Source organism: Vipera berus (assembly GCF_964194415.1).
Source record: "Vipera berus genome assembly, chromosome: 7".
NCBI lineage: Eukaryota > Metazoa > Chordata > Lepidosauria > Squamata > Viperidae > Vipera > Vipera berus.
The window spans coordinates 20,592,039-20,614,605 of NC_138209.1; the positions used below are offsets into that span (position 1 = coordinate 20,592,039).

Below are 22,567 nucleotides of genomic sequence, written 5' to 3' on the forward strand. Positions count from 1 at the left end.
CCATTGTAAGTCGAGGACTACCAGTACTTCATCACTTTTTTCCTTTTTTTTTTTTTGGTCATCAGGTTTTTGACACTTTGCTAGGCGACTGATGGTACTCAGATATTGCCATATCCTAAAAGTGGTACAATTGGTGAAAAGGTTGAAAAGCCCTGCTATAGGGTCTGTTATTTGGGGGACTGAGGTGTCTCCTTCAGGGTAGCATGAGGGTGGAGCCTTACTGCTTGTTGGAGGGCCATTTGCTGGACCATTTGTTCAGATAAATAAAGGACTCTCTACAGGCCTGCCTTGCCTTGACCACCTGGGTCATAAACACAACTTTAAACCTGTTATTCAAGGCAATGGCTCATAAGATCTTACAGTCCCTATGGAAAATACATTTTCAGATTTGGAACTCAAGATGTTAGATATCAAAACAGTACACAGTTTATGTATATAATAATGTAGATAAAATAATGTTGTAATGCACAAGTGATTAATTATCATGAACTAAAGGCAGTTTATACGGCCAAGCATTGCACAAATATCTGCATAGATCACTAGATCCTTCAGCTTCTTGCAATATAATGATCAAGTCCATGAACTATTGCATCAAGACCATATTTTCCAAAGGTCACAACAGGAAAGTAAAGCTAAAAGTAAAATACAAGAGCACCACCTTATGGTTTTAACCTGATTTATATAAAATGCTTGGTCTTCATTATGACTGCATTCCATTTTGTCTATCCATGCAAAGCACTTAGACCACAATAAAGCACGGCAAAACAAAATAAAAAAACAAAAGCATCATCATCCTCTTTGTTGAAATCCCTTGTTTTCTTCATTTGTGTAAAAATAATTTAAGAAAGAAAACATTCATTTAAATCAAATCTTACTTTACAATCATATTTCATACTTTAATGGGATTGGAAACACAAAGAAGGAGGTGTAATTCTAATTATCTAGCCAAGACAAGAGGATATGTGTTACATACTGAATGTTTTTAGCTATAAATATTATTTTGCAGTCATGTGGGCAGCCCCAATAATAGAGTAGTGTAATAATTACAATCGACAGTGCTTTGATTTCTAATTTGGTTGAGAATTTTCTGGAAGCTCCTATCAGAAGCCAGCAAGGAATGGGATTTAAAGTCCTAGAAACAATATTGTGGTTTGTGCACTCCCCATTTCTGATAAGGCCAGGTTCAAATTCTCTCCATCATAACATTTTATATCCATTAATTATGGATCAAGAATGAATTATGAATCTTGTTAATAAAAAAACAGCAGAAATTTTTGCAGGGCTGCTAAATAGCAATGCTCACAATATCTGCAACAATGTTACAGTAATTTAGAAGTGCAGAGAAAAAAATGTCATGATATATTGGCACAAGAGTCCTAAAAGGAAATAAATAAGCTTTACCTTCTTTGTAAACATAACTTCCATTCAATTGTATTGTTCATCATCCTGACTGTACAGTCCCCCCCGAAAAATTCTGTGAGTCTTTTACATTTACATTTGAAACTTGGCCAGGAGGAATCAGCTTTTCCTACTCTGAGCAGTAAAGCATCAAAAGCAATGATAAGATTTTCCTTTTCACTGTTTTAAGAACTTTCTCCCTTGGGATGGAAATATTACTAGCCTGGGGAAGGGAAGGGAAGGGAAGGGAAGGGAAGGGAAGGGAAGGGAAGGGAAGGGAAGGGAAGGGAAGGGAAGGAAGGAAGGAAGGAAGGAAGGAAGGAAGGAAGGAAGGAAGGAAGGAAGGAAGGAAGGAAGGAAAATTTCCATATTCCTTTTATAAAAGACATGGTGAGGAAGAGGAGCTGAGTTATTGATAAGGTTATGTTCATGTTCTGATTAAAAGAATGACCATCTCAGAAGGATTCATGGCTCTGAACATGTTACTGTAGGTAGATACCCCTTTGCTATATCTACTGCTCTATCACAAGAGTCAATAATTGGTAATGTAAGTGGGAATTGTTGAGAAGGAGAGATGTCAGTGCAATATTAGTTTGTAAAGATCATCCTTGGATTCTAATATCATTTGTAGCTATCGGAATGATTGTGCAGAGGGTGTCTTTGATGAGAAATTGAAGGTATTCCATTTTTCTTTAATTTGGATGCTTTTACCAATTAGTCATGCCTGCCCAATTCCATCTGCATAATAGTATCTGTCTCTGGCTAAAAAGGGAATTGTTTCCTGCCAATAGAGTTCTTCTTAAGTAGAATAGCACTACCTGCAAGTTCAGTGAAGTTCCTAATGGACATAAAGATGTTTTGTGTGCTGTAAACTCAACCATTGTTTTTTTAACCAAAAACCTTTAACTAAAAAACCTTTCTTAGAAAAGTGAAATCTCATATTTAGAAATGGCCATGCAAACATATGAACTAATTGCATTGTAAACAATTTCTGAGACTATTATATGATCTACATTTCTCTTATCACAGAGCTTTATGCTTTAAAAAAATAGGCTGTTCAACATAAGAACCCTAGACCTTATCAGGACCAATAAGTCTGTGTCAAATAATTTAGCCTGAAACATCCTTCCTGCCCTTTCCACACTTCAATTATCTTCAAAGTCTAGTAACTACAAATGGCATTCTGACTTATAGTACTTGCTGAAATATTTGCTGCTGAAATACACTTAGCATGCCATTTATTTCATCAGGAACAAGCTTCTTGTAACAAACAAGTGTTCCCCTCATGTAAAGGTGAGTCCAGGTCATGCTAGACAATGAATTATCTTTATCAATGCCATTTTGCTTTATCATTCTTTGTGGTATTTCCCTGCTTGAAAAGAACATTGGGCATTATAGTATCATGAAAAAGCCAGGAAGACCCATCAATCTGGAAACCATTCTAGGCATCTTGAAAGTAAATTTTTCAGCTACCCAGCTGCATTTAGTTGTATGCCCAGATTTAAGAGCTTTACTGATATCCATCTCTTTTCATCAAATGCCAACAACGTGGGATGCCTCTGAAAGATTCCTATTTAGTACATCTGAAAAGTTGTTGTTGGAATAAATGGATGAAGGAATGCAGTGTAAGTTCCCTTAAGCTCCTGGAAGAATAAGCAGCATACATATCTAATCAAACAATTAATTCAAGTAGATGGTTCAAAAGCTACATGCCACACCTTTCTTTGTTCTTTAATGAGAGATTGTCAAGTCCAGGGAGGAGGGCAAAGTGGTGGTGCTCTGAAAAGTTTGCTCCTTAGAAATCAGACTTGTCCTTTCTTGTCTGGCTTTTAAGGATTGTTAATTTCAGAGGAAATTGTGAACCTTCTTTAGTGTAGTGTGCAATTTTTACTTACTTATTTTTATTTATTGTCATTTATGTTATTTTACTGTGGGTATTTTGTTGAGAGAGAATTGTTTGCAGTAGGATAATAGTAGTAAACAAAACTACTGGACCACTATTTGAACACCGTCAGTATTGACAAAATCACCATTAGTCAATTGCAAAAGGCAGCTTTACTTAGAACAGCTTACATTCTATAACAATAGCTTTCAGTCCTTGGGATGGACTCGAAAGGATAAAAATGCCAAAACCTGTTTAAACATCTGGATAAATATGCAATTAACCATGATGCCCAATAGGTGGATAAAAATTTCAAATCCTGTCTAAACATCTGGCTGACTATGCAACCAACCCTAAACTATTTCCTAAAGGAGATTCTCTCTACAACTTTTATTAAAACAATTAACTGGATTTAAATGCCTCTTACTATGTGTTCTTAATTTATTAGTGTGATTTTCAGTTTTATCTTTTCATTACATTTTTATGCTATAAGTGATGGAAGTTAACACGTCTTTTGAAACACCAGACATACACTCATAATTAATGAAATTAAATATTTCATACAAGGTTTCCTTATACTGCTTTTCAGACCATTATTGTTCCTCTAATGTAGTATACAATACTTTGTTCTGAAGCTTCATTGTATTTGCACATAAATACATGTGCCCAATTACTCATCCATCTGGGGGCTTCATATCACATATTTCTGAGTATGCATTTGTATACAAACTCAGCAAGTGTGACTAGCAAGCCTTTGTGATGGTAGTGCAAAGCTAATACAGACTCATTCCTTCAACAGCTGAAGGTTTACATTGAAAGGACTACACTCTACAATACAGAAAGGCTATTTAGTCCACTGTTTCAGATGTCAGTGCAAGAGAAACAGTCAGTGGTCAGGATCAAAAGCAGCAGAAAGTACTTACAGCAAAGTCATTAAGCAAAAGCACTGTCAATATCCCAAGGAAATGGGATAATATTGGCATTTAAGGTTCTGAAGGTTCTATTTCTGGCAAAGATCAGAGTTTTCAAGAAATAAGACAAGGCTTCAAGGTCAGACTAAAGAAAAGTTCTAACACTTAACTGATCACAAGTAAAGATATTAACATTGAAATCTCCTGAATAGAACTAATGCTAATTAAAATTCATTTTTAGAAATTGAGCGAATCCACCATTATTCCCAAGTAGACTACTAGTTCTGAGGCATTCTTTCATACAGTCTGGGACCATTTTTTTCTCTCTGCTATTTGGCTTTTGACCCAGTGATATCACTGTTCTTGCATGGCTTAAGCCATATTTGAATCATGTCTAGCATTGGAGAGTTGGGGCAGTAAAGAATGGTTGTGCACAATCAGTGTGGGGGTGGTGCTGCACTAAGACCTCTGCACACTTGGCCCCCACCACCATCCAACCTCGTCCTCCAGCTCCACTGCACATACAGGATGAGCCTCCCACCTACCGCCCCGCCTGCAACGGGCCCGTTGAATGGGAAGGGTGGGAAGTCTCTGTCCTCAAGAGGCCACACCCACTCTGGCCATGCCTACCAAATCAGCTGTGACCACCCAGCCATGCCCACTTCAGCCATACCCATGCAGTTGGCCGTGATTACCCTGGCCACACCCAAGGGCAACCACAATGCTAATGTGGCCCTCAATGAAATTGAGTTTGAGTTTCAGAAAGAAAATATATAAAGGAATAAGGGAGAGGAGCAATCCTTTGAAGTAGAGTTGTACCTAAAGATGCTGAGAATAATAACTGTTTAATTGTAATATACAGCCATTCAAAAAGCAAAATACCTTGAGCCAATCATGGGGTGTTTTCAGCTACGCCTGAATGTTTTTTGAACAGAAAATTAAAGTTATTGAAGCTACACAATCAGATAAATGACTCAATTGCATTAAAGAAGGATGCAACTTAATGGAGACTGAGTAAACAGCATTGGGAAGACTATTTACATTTTGACAAATACATGTCATCTTCTAACCATGCATAATTAAGCTTCATAATAATTTTAATTTATTAAACAATGTACATTTTGTGTTACATTGGGCCTTGTAGGTTTATCAAAGAATGTAGTCTACAGTATTCTTTTTTATTTTTTTCCCTTACTACCATACAAGATATAAATAATGTATATACAGCACTTGCATACTTCTGTATAACAATTTAGCTGCATGCTAATTGTAAGCTAATTTAAATGACTACAGAAGGAATTAAGCACCTTCATAAAAGGGCCATTGCTGAAGATTCTCTATTAATCATTGGTGGAAATAAACTAAGGGACTAGATCTGGATTGCACTAAATGTTGCCTTTTACATGTATTGGTACTGCAGTTCTCAGATTTCCTAGTTACAGTTCCCAGTGCTTACACTGTTTGGGAATTCTGGGAGTTATATTCCTAGATAAATGATTCAAAAGGCTATTAGATGAATCAAGACATTTTTCTATATGAATGAGCCAGTTATATCAAAGAGGCCCCAGTAGCAAAAATATACAAATCTAAGAACAGATCAGTGACCCACCTAGACCAGCATTCTGTCCTATACTGTGGCTACTTTATATTCCTAAGCATTAACAAAATAGTGATTGCACTGATGATCTTGCTTAAATAAATTTACTTGGAGTAGACCTTTCAAAAGAGGAAACAGATAAAGTTATAGCTCTGCTTCTGCCAAGCAAAACATTATACGAGGAGTCACATATGAACATCTTACTCTATCTGAACTGGAAAATAATCTGCTGCTGCTATCAATCAAATACTGAAAATTTTGCAATCATCATATAGCCTCCTAAGAGCAATGTAATACTTTTATAAAAAATATTGTAAGTGTGTGAAAAGTATAGAACTGTAAAAAAAAATACAACAAAAATACCAAATGAATCTTAAAAAAAAACTCATTATTTGATGCAAGTGTTTTCCAAGAAGAAATGTCTTGCTATTTTATATTAAAATGATACAAACACTGGAAAAATGTATCTCAGATATGAATTAAATAAGTTGGTTGTCTTTTCTCTAATCTAATTTAAAATTTCCCCCAATATAAGCATTTTGGTATATAGCTTTAAATTCAATTTGCCAAGATCAAGTTATATTTCCTTTTATTATTTCTGAAAGCAATAGTGCAAAAGTATCTGCCGTTATTTGAAATATGTGCAGTAAAACAGATGGCCACATATGATGAAAACCTATCTCTCATTTTACTCACTTGGCAATCGGAGCATAAATGGGATCCATGCATTGACATTAAAAATTGCCAAGGAGCTAAACTGAGTTTGCAATAGTTGTTCAAAAGCATATTTTTTAAAAAAAAACAACCCCCAAACTTTTATCAACAATTTTATGTGATTCGATGTGCTGGGAAGAGACCTAAAGACTTATGATAAGTCTTATTCTACACACGCTGGGAGAAAAAAAGGGCTATTTTTCCTTGGTAAGGTCAAGGAAGGAAGTTGCTGTAGAAATGGGGAAGAATGTGGGTTTGAGAAACATTGAAGAATTTCAGAGCATCTCAGATGAGAGAGGAAACTATTAACCATTCCTAGAATTAATTAATTTTCTCTGACTGCAAACACAATTTTGGGAAATGCCCTAATGCCATCTTCTTCAGATTAGTATCTCAGCTTCATGATTCATAAAAGGGTGAGGAAATCCTGAATTAGACAGAATGTTTTGCTGTTGTTTGGTTTTTGTTGCCAATTATGCATTTGGAATAAAATAATGAAAAGTAAAGATAGATACAGACCAGATAACCTGAAAGTATTTCCCCAGGAAATCAGTGGGATCTAAAGTTAGCATACTAAGCCTAGATCCAACCCAATCTATACCCAATAGTTTGTGAATTTCTGCCTATTGAGATGGACAGGTTACGGCAAAGAAAGGTTTAGAATTTAGATGCCGCACACAGAAATCAAACCCAGCAGCAATAGAAGAAAAGTAAGTTCAGCCGCAAAAGATCAAATAAAACCAGCAGAAAAACATAATATAATTTTTATGACAGTTCAAAACATTGACTCCAAGACACTAAATAAATACATACCAGGTATCCTTTAGCAAAAAGGGACGCGGTGGCTCAGTGGGTTAGGACGCTGAGCTTATCTATCAGAAGGTCGGCAGTTTGGCGGGTCAAATCCCGAGTGCCGGGTAACAGAGTGAGCACCTGTTACTCATCCCAGCTTCTGCCAACCTAGCAGTTTGAAAGCCATGTAAAAATGCAAGCAGAAAAATAGGGACCACTACGGTGGGAAGATAACAGCGTTCCGTGCACCTTTGGCATCTAGTCATGCTGGCCACATGACCATGGAGACGTCCTCAGACAAGCGCTGGCTCTTCGGCTTTGAAACGGAGATGAGCACCGGCCCCTAGAGTTGGAAACGACTAGCACGCATGTGCGGGGGAACCTTTACCTTTACTTTATTCTTTAGCAAACACATCCAACTGAAAAATTGCAGGTTGAATACAAAGTGCCATTTATCAGTTTAAAAATGAAGAAGGAAAGTAGTTTAAGAAATGGCAGAGATTTTTCTCATCTCCTAATTGGTAATAAATACCAATATTGTTCAAAAAAATCCAATGAGCTCATGTTAAACCCCATGTAATTGTATTCAGAACAGGTGTTCTTAAATCATGGCCAGGAGCATCACTAAACAGCTGCTAAAATTCTTCTACCTCTCTATTCTAAAGAAGGGATTGTGTGGATTAAATCCATCTATGATCATATTAGGTGCTGGAAGAAAAGGATAAATAGTTGGAGATGGCTTCCAGCATTGTCTTCTGCTATCTGACCTCCAGCTGTTGCTGTTATCTGATATCATCAACTGCTATTTGACTTTTTTTTTATCCCCCATCCAGATAAATGAAGACAAAAACACAAGTGATGAGAAGGAAATAAAAGCTGAGGATGACATTTATGTGTTTATGATGAGCTCAGATTCTCATTTTAATGAACTTGGTAAGTTTCTAAAATGGAGCATTTCACTATTCATTTATTATTATATTTTTTTAAAAGTAATTCTTTGATAATATTGTTAAACGTATACATCAATGCAATTTATATGTATTACTTTCCCAGAGATAGTCAATTAAAGTATATATGGTAGCCATTTCTCCACATTATTAAGAGACATTCCAAATGTTTTAAATTTCAGGATAAAGCCTAAATGACTTCAAGACTAGAGGAGAAACCATGCCTATTTATGCTTGTTAGGCATATGGTGCTAGCCTACAATGTTGGGTTGAAAATATATTAACCATAATGCTATGTCTTTAAGTTGTTAATTGGCCAATGGGTGTGTAAGTGTTCTCATGGCCATAAGAGGAAGCTAGGAACGTAGCTTCTTTCTCTCTCTGAATTCACTGCTTTCTACTGTTACTGTTTTTGCTCTGCTGTTGGTTTACTACTGTTGTAAACCTGAACTGTGTATTGACCTCTGGACCGGTAAGAAGACTTTGTAGTTTGGATTACTCCTTGGACTGTTGCTATTGTGTATGACTTGGACTGTTTATTTTTGACTGTGCATTTTTGTTTTTACACCACCTCAAAGTAAAATACTTTTTGCTTTTAGAACTCAGTGTATTTCTGTGTGTGACTTTTACTGCTCTCAGTGCCCTTCCTTGTCTGTGCAACTCTTTGGTAGCACAAGGAGACCTCTGCACAATAAATTCCTTAACACTGGTTATGGGCCCAGGCCTGTACTGAGAGTAAGTACACACAGTATTCCTAGCTGAGCTTGTGTTAGCTTTTTGGTGTAAAATGGCACAGGAACTGTTGTCAGGCATCTCCTGGATAACCCGGTTGGATGGGACAAACTATGTTTCCTGGTCCACAAAATGCTGCTTGCTTTTGCGCAAGGAAGGACTATGGGCTGTTGTAAATAACCCACCAGATACTACTGCTTGGGATCCAGATGATGAAGAGGATGCAAAGAAGTTAGACGACTTTAAACGAAGCAACGAGAAAGCTCTTTGCATTATTGGACTAACACTGAATGACCAGCAGCTTGTCCATATTCGTGGTGAGGAGTCTGCTGCTAGGTGTTGGGATGTTTTGCGAAGGCTTTATGTTCGTGACAGTGTGGGTGCACATATACACCTTACACGTAAGCTGTTTAGGGCTCGTCTGCAGAAGAATGGAGATATGCTGACCCATTTAAATTACATGAAGGCAACTTTTCAAGAGCTTCATGAAAAGGAGCTGATTTTTTCAGAGTTGCATCAGGTCTACATTATTCTGTCATCTTTGGATGAGAGTTATGATGAGTTTGTTTCTTCTTTGGAAGTCCTGACCAGAGAGGAACTGACATTGACTAACATTACTGGGAGACTGCTGGAAGAGTCCAGAAGGAGGCGTGACAGAGACCAGCTGAGAGAGACACAGCCACAAGAGGAGCAGCCATTCTCCACTGCTTACAACATCAAGAAATGTTATTCTTGTGGGGCTACAGGGCATATAGCCAACTTCTGTAGAAAGGGTAAAAAACAGAATGTGAATAGCAGTGGGAAGGCTAAGAAGGGCATTGGTTTGGCTATTTCTGATGAACCAACATCCAGAAATAATGAATTGTGGGTTGTTGATAGTGGGGCTTCACAATGCATTACTAAAGTGAAAAAGAGGTTTGTTAATATGAAAAACAGCAACCAATATGTTTCACTGGCCAATGGTTGGAGGATGAAGGCCTCTGGTGAAGGTAATTCCTATTGTCCATGCATTGATGAACAGTTACCTATGTTATATATACCTAAACTAAGATTCAACTTGTTATCTGTAAGGGAATTGGTTAAGGTTGGGTTTGTGGTAACATTCAGAGGGGAGCAATGCACTATTGAGAGGAATGGAACCTGTGTAACTGCTAATTTGAAAGATGGTTTATTCATTCTCACAAGTAACCAGGTTAGTACAGTTAAAGCTAACTCGATATGTGAGAACAAGAAGCCACATGATGAGTGTATACATTTATTGCATAGGCGGTTAGGGCATGTAAACTTTAACTCACTACGTAAAACAGTGGAATTAGTAGAGGGAATTAAACTGAAGCCATGTAGTAAGTATTTGAATTGCAATGCTTGTAGTCAGGAAAAGAGCAAGGCAACTCCTGCAAACAGGATAAACGGCTTCAAAACAACTGTACCTTTGGAAGTTGTGTTTGCTGATTTAATTGGACCCATGAAACCAAGTTTAGGAGGGTCATGTTATATTTTAAGTATATTGGACCACTACTCTAGATATGGTTTTTGTTATCTGCTTAAGTCAAAGGCAGATACTTTCCAACAATTTGCAAACTGGCTGAAGTTCGTGGAGAGAAAAACAAAGAGAAAGGTTCAGTGCATAATTACTGATAATGGTACTGAATTTACAAATAAGTGTTTTGTTGATATGCTACAATCAGCTGGCATTGAGCATAAACGTTCAGCCCCTTATAGGCCACAACATAATGCATTTGTTGAGAGACGTGGGCGAACGTTACAAGCCATGATTAGAACTATGTTAAGAGATTCTGGCTTAACAGATAGACTGTGGGGGGAGGCAGCAAAATGTGCAAACCATGTTCTGAATATAGTTGTTAATACTTCTACTGGTAAAATACCATATACAATATGGCATGGTAGAAGACCAAACCTTGATTACCTGCACACATTTGGCACCCCAGCTTGGGTCCACATTCCTGCACAACTCAGGAGTAAAGGCCAACATAGGGCTAGGCAATTATACTTTGTAGGTTATGAAGCTAACCATAGATCATATCGTTTCTGGGAACGAGGCACAACTAATGTATATAACAGTGCGAGTGCAAAATTCCTTGAGCACGTTGGTTGGGATAGGTTAGAGCAAGAAACTGTTAATACTGATCCTCTAGTGTTTGAGGACTCCTCTGATAACGTAGCTAGTAATGATAATGCATCTCCTGTAAATATAAAAGATGAAGAGGAGATAGGGGAGATAATAGATGAATCAGAGGAAGGAAAGGAGACAGAAATTCAAAGCCCTGTAATTCCTTGGCGTTCAATGCGTATCAGACATCCACCTGATCGCTATGAAGCTAGTATAGTATGTCAAGTTAGTGTAGAGCCATCTAACTATGATGAGATCAGGATGTATCCTGAAAAGGAACAGGCATCATGGAAAGCTGCAATGAACAGGGAGTTGAATTCTTTGCAGAATCTTAAGGTTTATCAGAAAACAAAACTGCCACCTGGTGAGCAAGCTATAGGTTGTAAATGGATATATAAAATAAAGAAAGGAGTAGATGGAACTATAACCCATAAGGCACGTTTGGTTGCACAAGGTTTTGCCCAAACTACTGAGGATTATGACGAAGTGTTTGCACCCAGTCTAAGGGCAACTACTTTAAGAGCAGCTTTAGTATGGGCGGCAAAAAACCAATATATGGTTAACCATGTAGATGTTGAAACTGCATATTTACATGCTCCATTGCAACATACTATTTATTTAAGAATACCACCAGGATTGACCAGTGATAGAGACCATGATTGTTGGGAATTAAAGAAAAGCCTCTATGGATTGAAACAATCAGGCTATGAGTGTAATACATGTTTAGTTAATGAGTTAAGTGCAATAGGTTTTGTAGCCAGTAATGCTGATCCTTGTTTGTTTAGAAGAGAACACAACGGAGCATTATCTTTTATTTTATTATTCACAGATGATATTGCAATAATAACAAAAACTGAGTTAGAAGCACAAACTATCATTTCAAGATTGCAAAATAAATTCACAATTAGAAATCTTGGAGAAATTAGCCACTATTTGGGGTTAGATATTGTGAAAACAAATAGGGGTTTTAAGGTGTTGCAAGCCAGTAAGATATCTCAGTTATTAAAGAGATACAATATGGAAATGTGTAAACCAGCAAAAACTCCGATGGCTATGGATTTTAAGGACACTAATGTTGAGAGTCCTGTATTTGATAAGACTATGTACCAATCTTTGATAGGAAGTCTTATGTATCTGAGTAATTGGTCTAGACCTGATATTTCTTACTGTGTAAATCAATTAGCTAGGTACAACAATAATCCAACTGTTAGACACTGGCAATCAGCTAAACGAGTATTAAGATATCTGAAGCAGACTATTCACTACTCGTTATATCTAGAGCCAAATCGTGAGTTAATCCTTACTGCATATGCAGATGCGAGTTTTGCCTCTGATACAAACACTCGTAAATCTACCTCAGGGTTGGCTATAATGTTGGGTGATTCTTTAATTGGATGGAAGTCTATTAGACAAAAACACATAAGCTTATCTACAATGGAGGCTGAATTTTCATGTCTATCAGTGTTATGTACAGAACTGCTAGTGTACAAACAATTATTGTTAGATATGAGTTTAAATGTAAATGATCCATTCATTGTGTATGAGGACAATCAAGCTGCGATAAAGATGGCTAATAGTGCTGCAGTAAGAACAAGATCTAAACATACTGATCTTCGTTATTTAAATGTCAGACAATGTGTCAAAGATAAATTAATACAGTTAGAGTATTGTCCATCTGATGTAAATATTGCAGACCATTTTACGAAGGTACAAAGTGCTGTGAAACACAATGCTAATTGTGAAAGAATGTGCATAAGATTGTAAGAGTTATATATTATTCTACCCAAAGGGGAGAATGTTAGGCATATGGTGCTAGCCTACAATGTTGGGTTGAAAATATATTAACCATAATGCTATGTCTTTAAGTTGTTAATTGGCCAATGGGTGTGTAAGTGTTCTCATGGCCATAAGAGGAAGCTAGGAACGTAGCTTCTTTCTCTCTCTGAATTCACTGCTTTCTACTGTTACTGTTTTTGCTCTGCTGTTGGTTTACTACTGTTGTAAACCTGAACTGTGTATTGACCTCTGGACCGGTAAGAAGACTTTGTAGTTTGGATTACTCCTTGGACTGTTGCTATTGTGTATGACTTGGACTGTTTATTTTTGACTGTGCATTTTTGTTTTTACACCACCTCAAAGTAAAATACTTTTTGCTTTTAGAACTCAGTGTATTTCTGTGTGTGACTTTTACTGCTCTCAGTGCCCTTCCTTGTCTGTGCAACTCTTTGGTAGCACAAGGAGACCTCTGCACAATAAATTCCTTAACAATGCTCACTCCGTTTATGCTTTTCTTCTTGCATTTGTGTAATCAGTGGTGCAGTCCATAAAGTGCAGAGTTCTCAGTAATTCACATTTTTCTCCCAATTGCAAAATGTATCTGTGTTAAAGACTGTAAATTGATAGGTTGGCAACCTAGTCTAGGGTTCTGCAAACTTGACAACTTTAAGACTTGTGGACTTCAGCTCCCAGAATTCCTCAGCCAACATAGCTGCCTGAGGAATTCTGGGAGCTGAAGTCCACAAGTCTTAAGGTTGTCAAGGTTGCAGACTCCTGACCTAGACTGTTAAAAATAAACAGGCACAGCTGCATAACGTATAGCTTACCGTACTCTTGCATTTGTGCTACTGTGCATCCACAATTGGACAGGATTAGGGAAGAGGTAGAATGTTGCATTTCCATAGTCATTTAACATCGCATCTTTATGTTGTTTAGAAATGTTACAAATTAATGAGAGCCTTTTCTATTCATTGATAAATATTTTAGATGTTTCTTCACTGAAGTTATAGATGTGACAGCTTTCCACTATACTCTATTCATTCATGAAAGTTTAATTAGCATTGTGACTGTGTCTCTGTAGAAATCTGTAAGAAAGTGTAAAATGCTTCCAGATGGTTATTTTAAATGAAAGAATAATATATCCTCCCAACATTAACAGGCAGACCAAGCATAGAAGAACCACCTGGAGCCTATTTGAAAATCCAGAAGAAGAAAGAGATGAATGCCGATGCAGAACCGAAAGAATATAATGAGGAAGGAATGGTAGAAAAAGAAGAAGAAAATAAATTAGAAGAAAATACATGTCACCTGAGAAATAGTTGTTACGGCTTGTATAGTAACATACTTAGGGATGTCCCAGAAGCAAAGACTGAAGGACCAGAGGGACCACCTTTGCCACCCCGAAATCAATCTGTTCCCAGTAAACAAAGTGACTTGTTCTACTTGTATTCAGGTATAGACTCACAGAATAACACAAAACATTTATAGCAAAATTACAACAGTATTCAAGCTCCTGGCTACAACAGATCAAAACCATATGTATTCCCGCATTGTCTGCTGCATAGTGTTTGATCCAGGAAACTAATTAGTAGGCTAGGACAGGAAGACCATATTCAATGGCAGTTTCCTAATTATTGCTATCAATTCTACGTTTGTGTTCTGGAGTTTGATTCAGTACCCTTTAATGCCCTGTCCCCATTACACTTACTGATATGTCCTATAGGAACCTGAAGGGAATGCTCTTGCATTGGAACAGGAAATAGCTCTTGTATTTATAGAAATTAATTCAAGTGTTCATAATGATGATGCACAAGGTGTAGTGATGCTGGGAACTGAAGAAGCATTAAGGATAAGCATGACATGATAGTCATTAAATGGGTCACCATGTGACCATGCCCAATTTTGTGACCTTTTTTTTTGCAGCAGTCATGAAAGGCCACAATCATTAAGCAAATATGGGTTGGGCTAAGAGAGAGTGATTGGCTTAAAGTCACCCAGCCAGCTTTCATAGCTAAGTCAGGATTTGAACTCATGGTCCCCTGTTTTCAAGTATGATGCCTTAACTACTAGACCAAACTGACTCCCCTTGGTCTCTCTAGACCAAATTTGGTTTCCTCTCAGAGTCTGAAAAGAACCCTGTCTATTCCTATAAATTTGTCTGCACTGCTGGGAGATGGAATTAAAAAGCTATTGGAAAGAATCTGCCATGGCTTGCTATAATATCAGATTTTCACATGGCTGCATTGTGGTTGAATAAATTTGTGGTGTCATGCAACAACTTGAAGCAGTTACACCCCAAAGATGAAAGCAAATCCCTTTGAATTCTTTCTGAATAAATCAGTATAATTATGCAGTGTTTCCTTGAAACGTTAGGATAGTTTCATCTTTGGGAAAGTATCTGTAATTAGTCATCTTTCTCCTTCTCCTTTTTGGGAGAACAACTTGCAAAAAGCTCTGCAAAATAGCTGAAAAGGGGGGAAAAGGAAATAGTGGTGTGAGGCCCACTACAAGAAGTCCCCAAATATGGGATGGAACATACTGCTTCCACTTTCGCCTTTCAGCCCCAATCTAAGAGCCTTCACAGGCAGTCACTTCTGTGACAGACAATTTGTGTGTTAAATTTAAATTTACCAACAAAGAATTAAAGGATTAATTCTGCCTTTAATTCTTTGTCGGTAAATTTAAATTTATCCCACTAGAAGAGTTCAGAGATCAAGTTATCACTGTCAGTAGAGCATGAATAAAAAAAGAATTTCAGCCTTTTCTTCTGCCACCCCTAACATGCCTAGCTATGAGCCTCAGGGAGCTCCAAACGTGGTTAACAAACTGGGACTGTTGGCAAAAGGGAGTAATCGAACAGAACTATATGCCTGCTTCATTTTATTCTTGAGCATCTAATATCCCACCAGCAGAATCTCTACCTCTTCCTCATCCACTGACTCTTTTTATGACTTTCACTTCCTGGGAGGATCTTTTGAAACTTCCACTAATATGATGAGGAATAATGACATTTCTATGTTATTCCTTAAATGTTCAGAACATAATTTATAATTCCCATTTTGACTCCAGTAGAAACTCAGATGTTGCAGCTTAAAGAAAATGATTTCTGACATGAGGAATTTACAAACCTAGCTATGGATCTTTCTGTGACATAGAAGATGATAGATAGATAGATAGATAGATAGATAGATAGATAGATAGATAGATAGATAGATAGATAGATAGATAGATAGATAGATAGACATGGAATGTATGCATACCAATCATTCTCATTTAGCGATTGGGATTGACAACTCGTTTGTTAAGCAAAGTGGTTGTTAAATGAAACCATGACTGTGATTATGATTTTACATAATTATGATTTTTCCTTTTCTTTATAGACCTGTGAAGGTCATAAATTGAGGATTGGTCAAAAAGTTATTTTTTCATTGTTGTTGTAACTGCAAACTGTCACCGAACAAGATAATAAATGAGGATTACATGTAATTACAAAGGTCCATATTAGTGAACTTATGTCGAAGCTTTCATTCAGAGTTGTGTTTAATAACATTAGTGTCATTCTGTTTGTTTTAGCCTGTAAAAGAGTGGAAGGCCAAATGGAAAATAAGGGGCCAGATGGAGAGCTAAAGATGAATGATTATTCTGACGAAATAGATGACGAAGATCCATACACTTCTGCTGTAGTAAATGATGGTGTGTATGATACAATTATCGATAATGAACTTCAAGAGCAAAGGAAAGATGGTAGATCCTTTATTATGAATCGGCCACCAGCACCTGCACCGCGTCCTTTGTCTGTTGCTGCGAAAGAGGAGAGCACTTCTTATATAGCTCAAGGTAACACTCATTGGCATTCAGTGTTCAAACGTTTTGATGAACTTTGCTGGAAATGAACATATACTTGTTTATTTCTGACCATCTGTCAGACTTCATTTTAAGCACAGTAATAAATCTTGACTTTCCAAATACTTCAGCCCACATTCAACAACTTGCTTATAGAAGCACCTCACAGACACAAGACAGCCAGATGTTCTGGCAGACAAAATGGAAGCCATATGGGTATGCAGAAAACCTGTCTATTACCGAGCACAGAAATCAAGTCCAGTTCTAGAGATATAAGGAAGGTTGCACACCTAGCAAAATTTATACCACAAGTAGGCAAATCAGTGCCCTCCAGATGTTTTGAACTTCAGTTCTTATTAATTCATGCTAAACTGACCAAAGGCAAGGAAAAATAGGAATTGTAATTCAAAACATCTGGGTTGTATCAGCTTCCCTAGAGGAAGAGGGGAACCCCAGCTCTCTACATTGTGAAGTTTATAGTAAGAAATAGTGGAAACAATTTGGATCACTAAGTCAATTTGCCAATAATTTGCCAACAATGGAATTTGCCAACAATGAGAATCACACATATTAGAACAAATGCAAAGTTATAGACTTTATTAGCAACCCAATCCTTGAACCAGTTAGAATAGAAAAGCCACAGAGAGCAAACAAGCACAGAGAGCAAACAAGCAAATTGAATTGTGCTAATTTATGCAGTATGCAGTATACTTAGTGCCTTCTGAGCTTGGTTATTTTTTTGCAGATGTTTCATTTGTTGTTGTTGTTATGAAGTCATGTCTGACCCATTGCGACCCCATGGATAATGTTCCTCCAGGCCTTCCTTTCCTCTACCATCTTCTGGAGTCCATTTAGGCTCACGCCTACTGCTTCAGTGACTCCATCCAGCCACCTCATTCTCTGTCGTCCCCTTCTTCTCTTGCCCTCAACCTTTCCCAGCATTAGGTTCTTCTCCAGTGAGTCCTTCCTTCTCATTAGGTGGCCAAAGTATTTGAGTTTCATCTTCAGGATCTGGCCTTCTAAAGAGCAGTCAGGGTTGATCTCCTCTAGGACTGACCGGTTTGATCACCCTGCAGTCCAAGGGACTCGCAGGAGTCTTCTCCAGCACCATAGTTCAAAGTTTTCAATTCTTTGGCACTCAGCCTTTCTTATGGTCCAACTTTCACAGCCATACATTGCAACTGGGAAGACCATAGCCTTGACTATACGCACTTTTGTTGGCAGGGTGATGTCTCTGATTTTTAGTGTGCTGTCTAGATTTGCCATGGCTTTCTTCCCCAGGAGCAAGCATCTTTTAATTTCTTGGCTGCAGTCCCCGTCTGCGGTGATCTTGGAGCCCAGGAAAATAAAATCTGTCACTACCTCCATTTCTTCCCCATCTATTTGCCAGGAATTGAGAGGTCCGGATGCCATGATCGATGTTCTATTAACAAAGTAGATAACATCATCAGTATAAGTAGGGAATGGGGTTTGCTCTCATTTTATATACTCGTGGCTTGCCCTGTCAGTATTGGTGGGAAGGAGTCTTGATAATTCCTTGATTAGGCTGTTGTTTACTTTTAGCTTTAATTATATGTACTTTTGTGAATAATTGTGCCCATTTATCTATCATGATTTCCCATACACCTAATGGGAGCTTTCAAAAATAAAATGTTGGTGATTCCCAACTCACTTAAAAATCTAAAATTCTTTAAAGAAAAAGAAAAAAGTTTGCTTGTAGCATAAACATTTATAGATAATGTGGAATGCCACCATTTTCATTTTTAGCAAGGGAACTACTGTTCACCTGTGGATTGAAGGAAGCAAAGATGACAATCCGCTGACTTGTTTCTCATATTCAACTTGCATAGTACATGGAGATGTAAAGACCACTTCAGGAAAGGGAAAATATACAAATGCCACATGCACAGCACCCATTTTGGGGGGAGATGTTTTTCCCGATTTTATTTCACTCCACAAGATTGAACAGTCCACAACTGTTCCTTCTATAGAGAGCTATATAATTATCCTTTTTGCTATTGTCTATAATCTACATAGGATAAATATTGTATGATTCAGCAACATCACATCAAGATTCAATCAGCTCTGCATCCACTAGAGTGCACTTTAAATCTATCCACTTTCTATTTTTAAAAGGTGGGTTTTTTATTTTTATTGTTCATTAAACCATTGCAATACTAGCTCCTATTCTATGGTGTCAGGGAAATATTTGAGAAATCATATTATTTCCTTATGCATTGTAAAGGTTGCTGTGTATTGGCTGAGGCATATCATCCTAGGAAGCTAAAGTTAGTATCATTTAACTACAGACAGGTGCAGTTTTGCTTGCAACTTAGCTATGACTTTTCAGAACTGTTTCAGGCCTGAGGGAGCTGCTTCAGTTTCTGTTCTTGATGACTCCTTGACATCCCAGATACAGTTGATAGTGTGAAAAGTCTGTCATTTGAAGTTCATGGTTATAATTATAAGTGTGTTTCAGATCATTTTCCAATAGGCATGTGAACTACAATTCAAAGTCACATATATATTCACTTCCTCAGAAATGGACTTGATGTGGTCACCAAAAATAAAGCTTATGTCCAAGTTATTGTGCAGAATAACAGAACAATAGAGTTAGAAGGGACATTGGAGGTCTTCTAGTCCAGCCGTCTGCTCAGCCAGAAGATCCTATAACATTTCAGACAAATGGTTGTCCAATCTCTTCTTTAAAACCTCCAGTGTTGGAGCACCCACAATTTCTAGAGGTAAATCATTCCACTGATTAATTGTTCTGACTGTCAGAAAAACATTGTGACTCTAATCTGAAAAAAGAGTCACACTCTTAACAGCCCCTCGTTTTCATGCATTCACCTACTCAACAAAATGAATTTATATCCGAATCTTTGAAAACCTTGGAGCCATATCATCTTAAGAAAGCTTCATATGCAATTTCTCATGATAGCATTAGAATCTCAATCCAGTCTTCCATTGCATCCCTTTTCTTTTTCTCACTGAGCCCCTGGGCAGTAATAAAACAAAGCTAAAACAAAAAAGGTGTTCAAGCACTCTTGAGCCAAGTAAGCCACATTCTGGAAAGCATTTTGGAGTTGGGAGAATCCCCATCTATCAGAAGGTAGAACAGCCATCTCAGCAAAAGAGAGGAATTGTGTAAAGGGAATTCAACTGGACAAAGTTGTAGCATTCTAAAAAATAAAACCAATCTGCACTGTGGGCTTTCTTCTTATACTCTGTTTTTAAGAGGCTTAGGTTGTTCTATCAAGACATTAGAATTGTGATCCATAATCAGCTTTCTTGTTTTCCTGCTGCTACTAGTAACTTCTTAATTTGTTTTTTTGTTACAGTCTTTCAGCAAAAGATGACTAGGACTCATCCTGGTAATGAGAAGCTGTTGAACGCTGTCAGGAAACCAGGTACAGAATTAAATACTTTTGTCAATTTTGCTGGTTTTTAAAGTAATATAAATACACTTTAATGGCAATACAGGATTCATTTCTCTTATTGTGTATAATCAACCTGGCTATACAAATTTTCCTACAGAGACATTTAATTCATGGACCGTTGCCCTTCATATAACTATACCCAATTAATTAACTTTAGGAGCTATCCTTAAAAAGACAATTTTTTCCTCTTCCCTCCAAGGAGCAGGATCAATATCATGTACTGTAAAGCATCATATAGAGATGCATAACTTAATGTAGCATCTTTCTGTGCTTAAGAAAAGGTGGATTGTATATATCATTCTGATAGATCTCTTCCTTCAGTACCACTGACCATCAGGACCTGGATATTCCCTTAAACCTCGTGCCCAGTATCTAGTTAAGTAAAGCACAATGGTCCATGAAACATAGTAATATACATTTTGATGACTCCCAATAAGGATAAAATGGTCATTATTGCCTCCTGGTAGTTAGTATTCCTTTTCCTTTCCATCAGCAAGTGGAGTAAATATTGTCCACTTTCCCTACATGGATGAAGTAAGAGGAGTTGGTTTTTTTAAGAAAAAATGTTGCTGTCAAGTCAGTGTTGGCTCCTGGTGACTCCTGCACAGGTTCCTGCAGATTTCTTAGCAAAATTTGGAAATAGTTTTATATTGGCTCCTTCCTATGGCTGAGAGTGATTGGCTCAGCATAACACAGCTGGCTTTGTACCTGACTATGGGTCTAATACTGTTCTGAAAGAGCATTAAAACAATGTCCCAAAATAGTCCAGTTGTCAGCATACAGGAAAGGGATGAATGAAATGGGAGGAAACCATCCATAAAGAGCCAGCCTTATCCCCGATCACTCTCACAATGGCAGGACAGTGTGCTTAAGCTTCCAGAGGTAGCCTGTATAGTATGCAAAATTGTATGAAAGTGCACAAAATGGCACTTCCACTTTTCACAATTATAATAAAACCCATAAAGGCCAGCAGAACTCTTCATTGGCACTTGAGTATCCAGAGCATCCAGAGATAGCCCATATTGTGTAAAAGTGTACAAAATGGCACTTACACTCTTCACAATTATAATAAAACCCATAAGAACCAGCAGAACACTTATAGTATACTCTTCAGTGACAGAACCAATAACGCACAAGTGGCAAAATGCAGCCCACTTTCCCAATTTAAGTTGGTGCTTTAGAGGCAGCATTGACTCAGAATTTTCTGAAGAATGCACAAGTCCTCTGTTTAAAGTACAGGTGTAGCCTAGCATTTATTCAAAAGAGTCCTAACTGAGTGTACACAAGAAGCCAATGTTTTATCTGGCAAGTCTTAGCCACATCATCAGTAAAATGTACTAGATCATATCAATAGCCAAAATTGTGTCAGAAGAAGAGGAAAACATTTCTCTCAAATTACAACTAAAGACAATTTTAAGCTGTCTCAGCAATGGCCTATGGATGCAGCAAGAATACTTTATGCATAAAATGGAAGGAGACTTTGATTCTCACAATGGACAAATGCCTGCAAAAGTTGATGGAGTTCACAGAGATTACTAAATTGACTGTTTTTTATTAAAGAAAAGAATACAATTAATTTTGTTTCTACTTGGAAACCACTTTTGGATTTTGGGCTTGAGGTGGGGAAAAAAATGAAACTTTGATTTTGGGCTTTGCTGACTAGATAGGTTTGTTGTTACAGAAATGGCTAGTACATATTATTATGTAAAGTTAAAAAATTCAGGTTGTATATTATTACCTTATTCTACTGCATCAAAAGGAGTTGGGATTCAATGCTTTTCTTTGTTTCTTTCCCTTTATCCTACAGTTTTTCCTGTTCCCCTTTTCCTTACCTGTTTTCCCATTATTTTCATTTTTCTTTATATCTCTGTATTTTACATTTTGATAAACTAATGAAATAGTTAAATCATTAGCAATGGCCTGTGGATGAAGACATAGCATAAAAATGGTTACCAGGAAACAGGAGGGTGATCAAAGTAGGCACCCAATGGTATCAGTAAAATCAGTCCTGTCCCCTTTAATGTTCCTCAAAGTTATCTAACCAGTCCTACCTCAGCCACAGAAGAACCTCCAAACTGGATCTTTAAAAGCAGGCAGGCTTGTATAGGAAGCAACTGCTCTTTAGTTAGTGTGAACTTAAGCCATCCAGAGCTCTGACAACATATTGGTTTATTCTCCTACATCATTTGCTGTGACTCATTTTTGCAACATGCAGATTTACAGACAATATTTTATCTTCTCTATATAGTTGAATATAATTTGCTTAGAAAAGCAAAAGAACACAGGATTATCTTTGTAAATGTAAAAATCAGAGATATTATCTGATTTCTGCAGGACGCTATCTTGATAGTTCTGCATTTTCTGTTTTTATTTTCTGAACCAAGCTGCCCAACCTTAATGTAAT

The 22,567-nt window shown here is 37.4% G+C and overlaps 1 protein-coding gene across 1 annotated transcript in view; it reads left to right on the forward strand.

The window, feature by feature from the left end:
* BANK1 (B cell scaffold protein with ankyrin repeats 1) overlaps positions 1 to 22,567 on the forward strand; it is a 173,810-nt gene that overhangs the window by 148,234 nt on the left and 3,009 nt on the right. Inside the window, 4 exon segments of the mRNA XM_081332237.1 lie at positions 8,128 to 8,227; positions 14,040 to 14,333; positions 16,454 to 16,717; positions 20,065 to 20,133. Coding sequence (XP_081188363.1) covers positions 8,128 to 8,227; positions 14,040 to 14,333; positions 16,454 to 16,717; positions 20,065 to 20,133 — 727 coding nt within the window.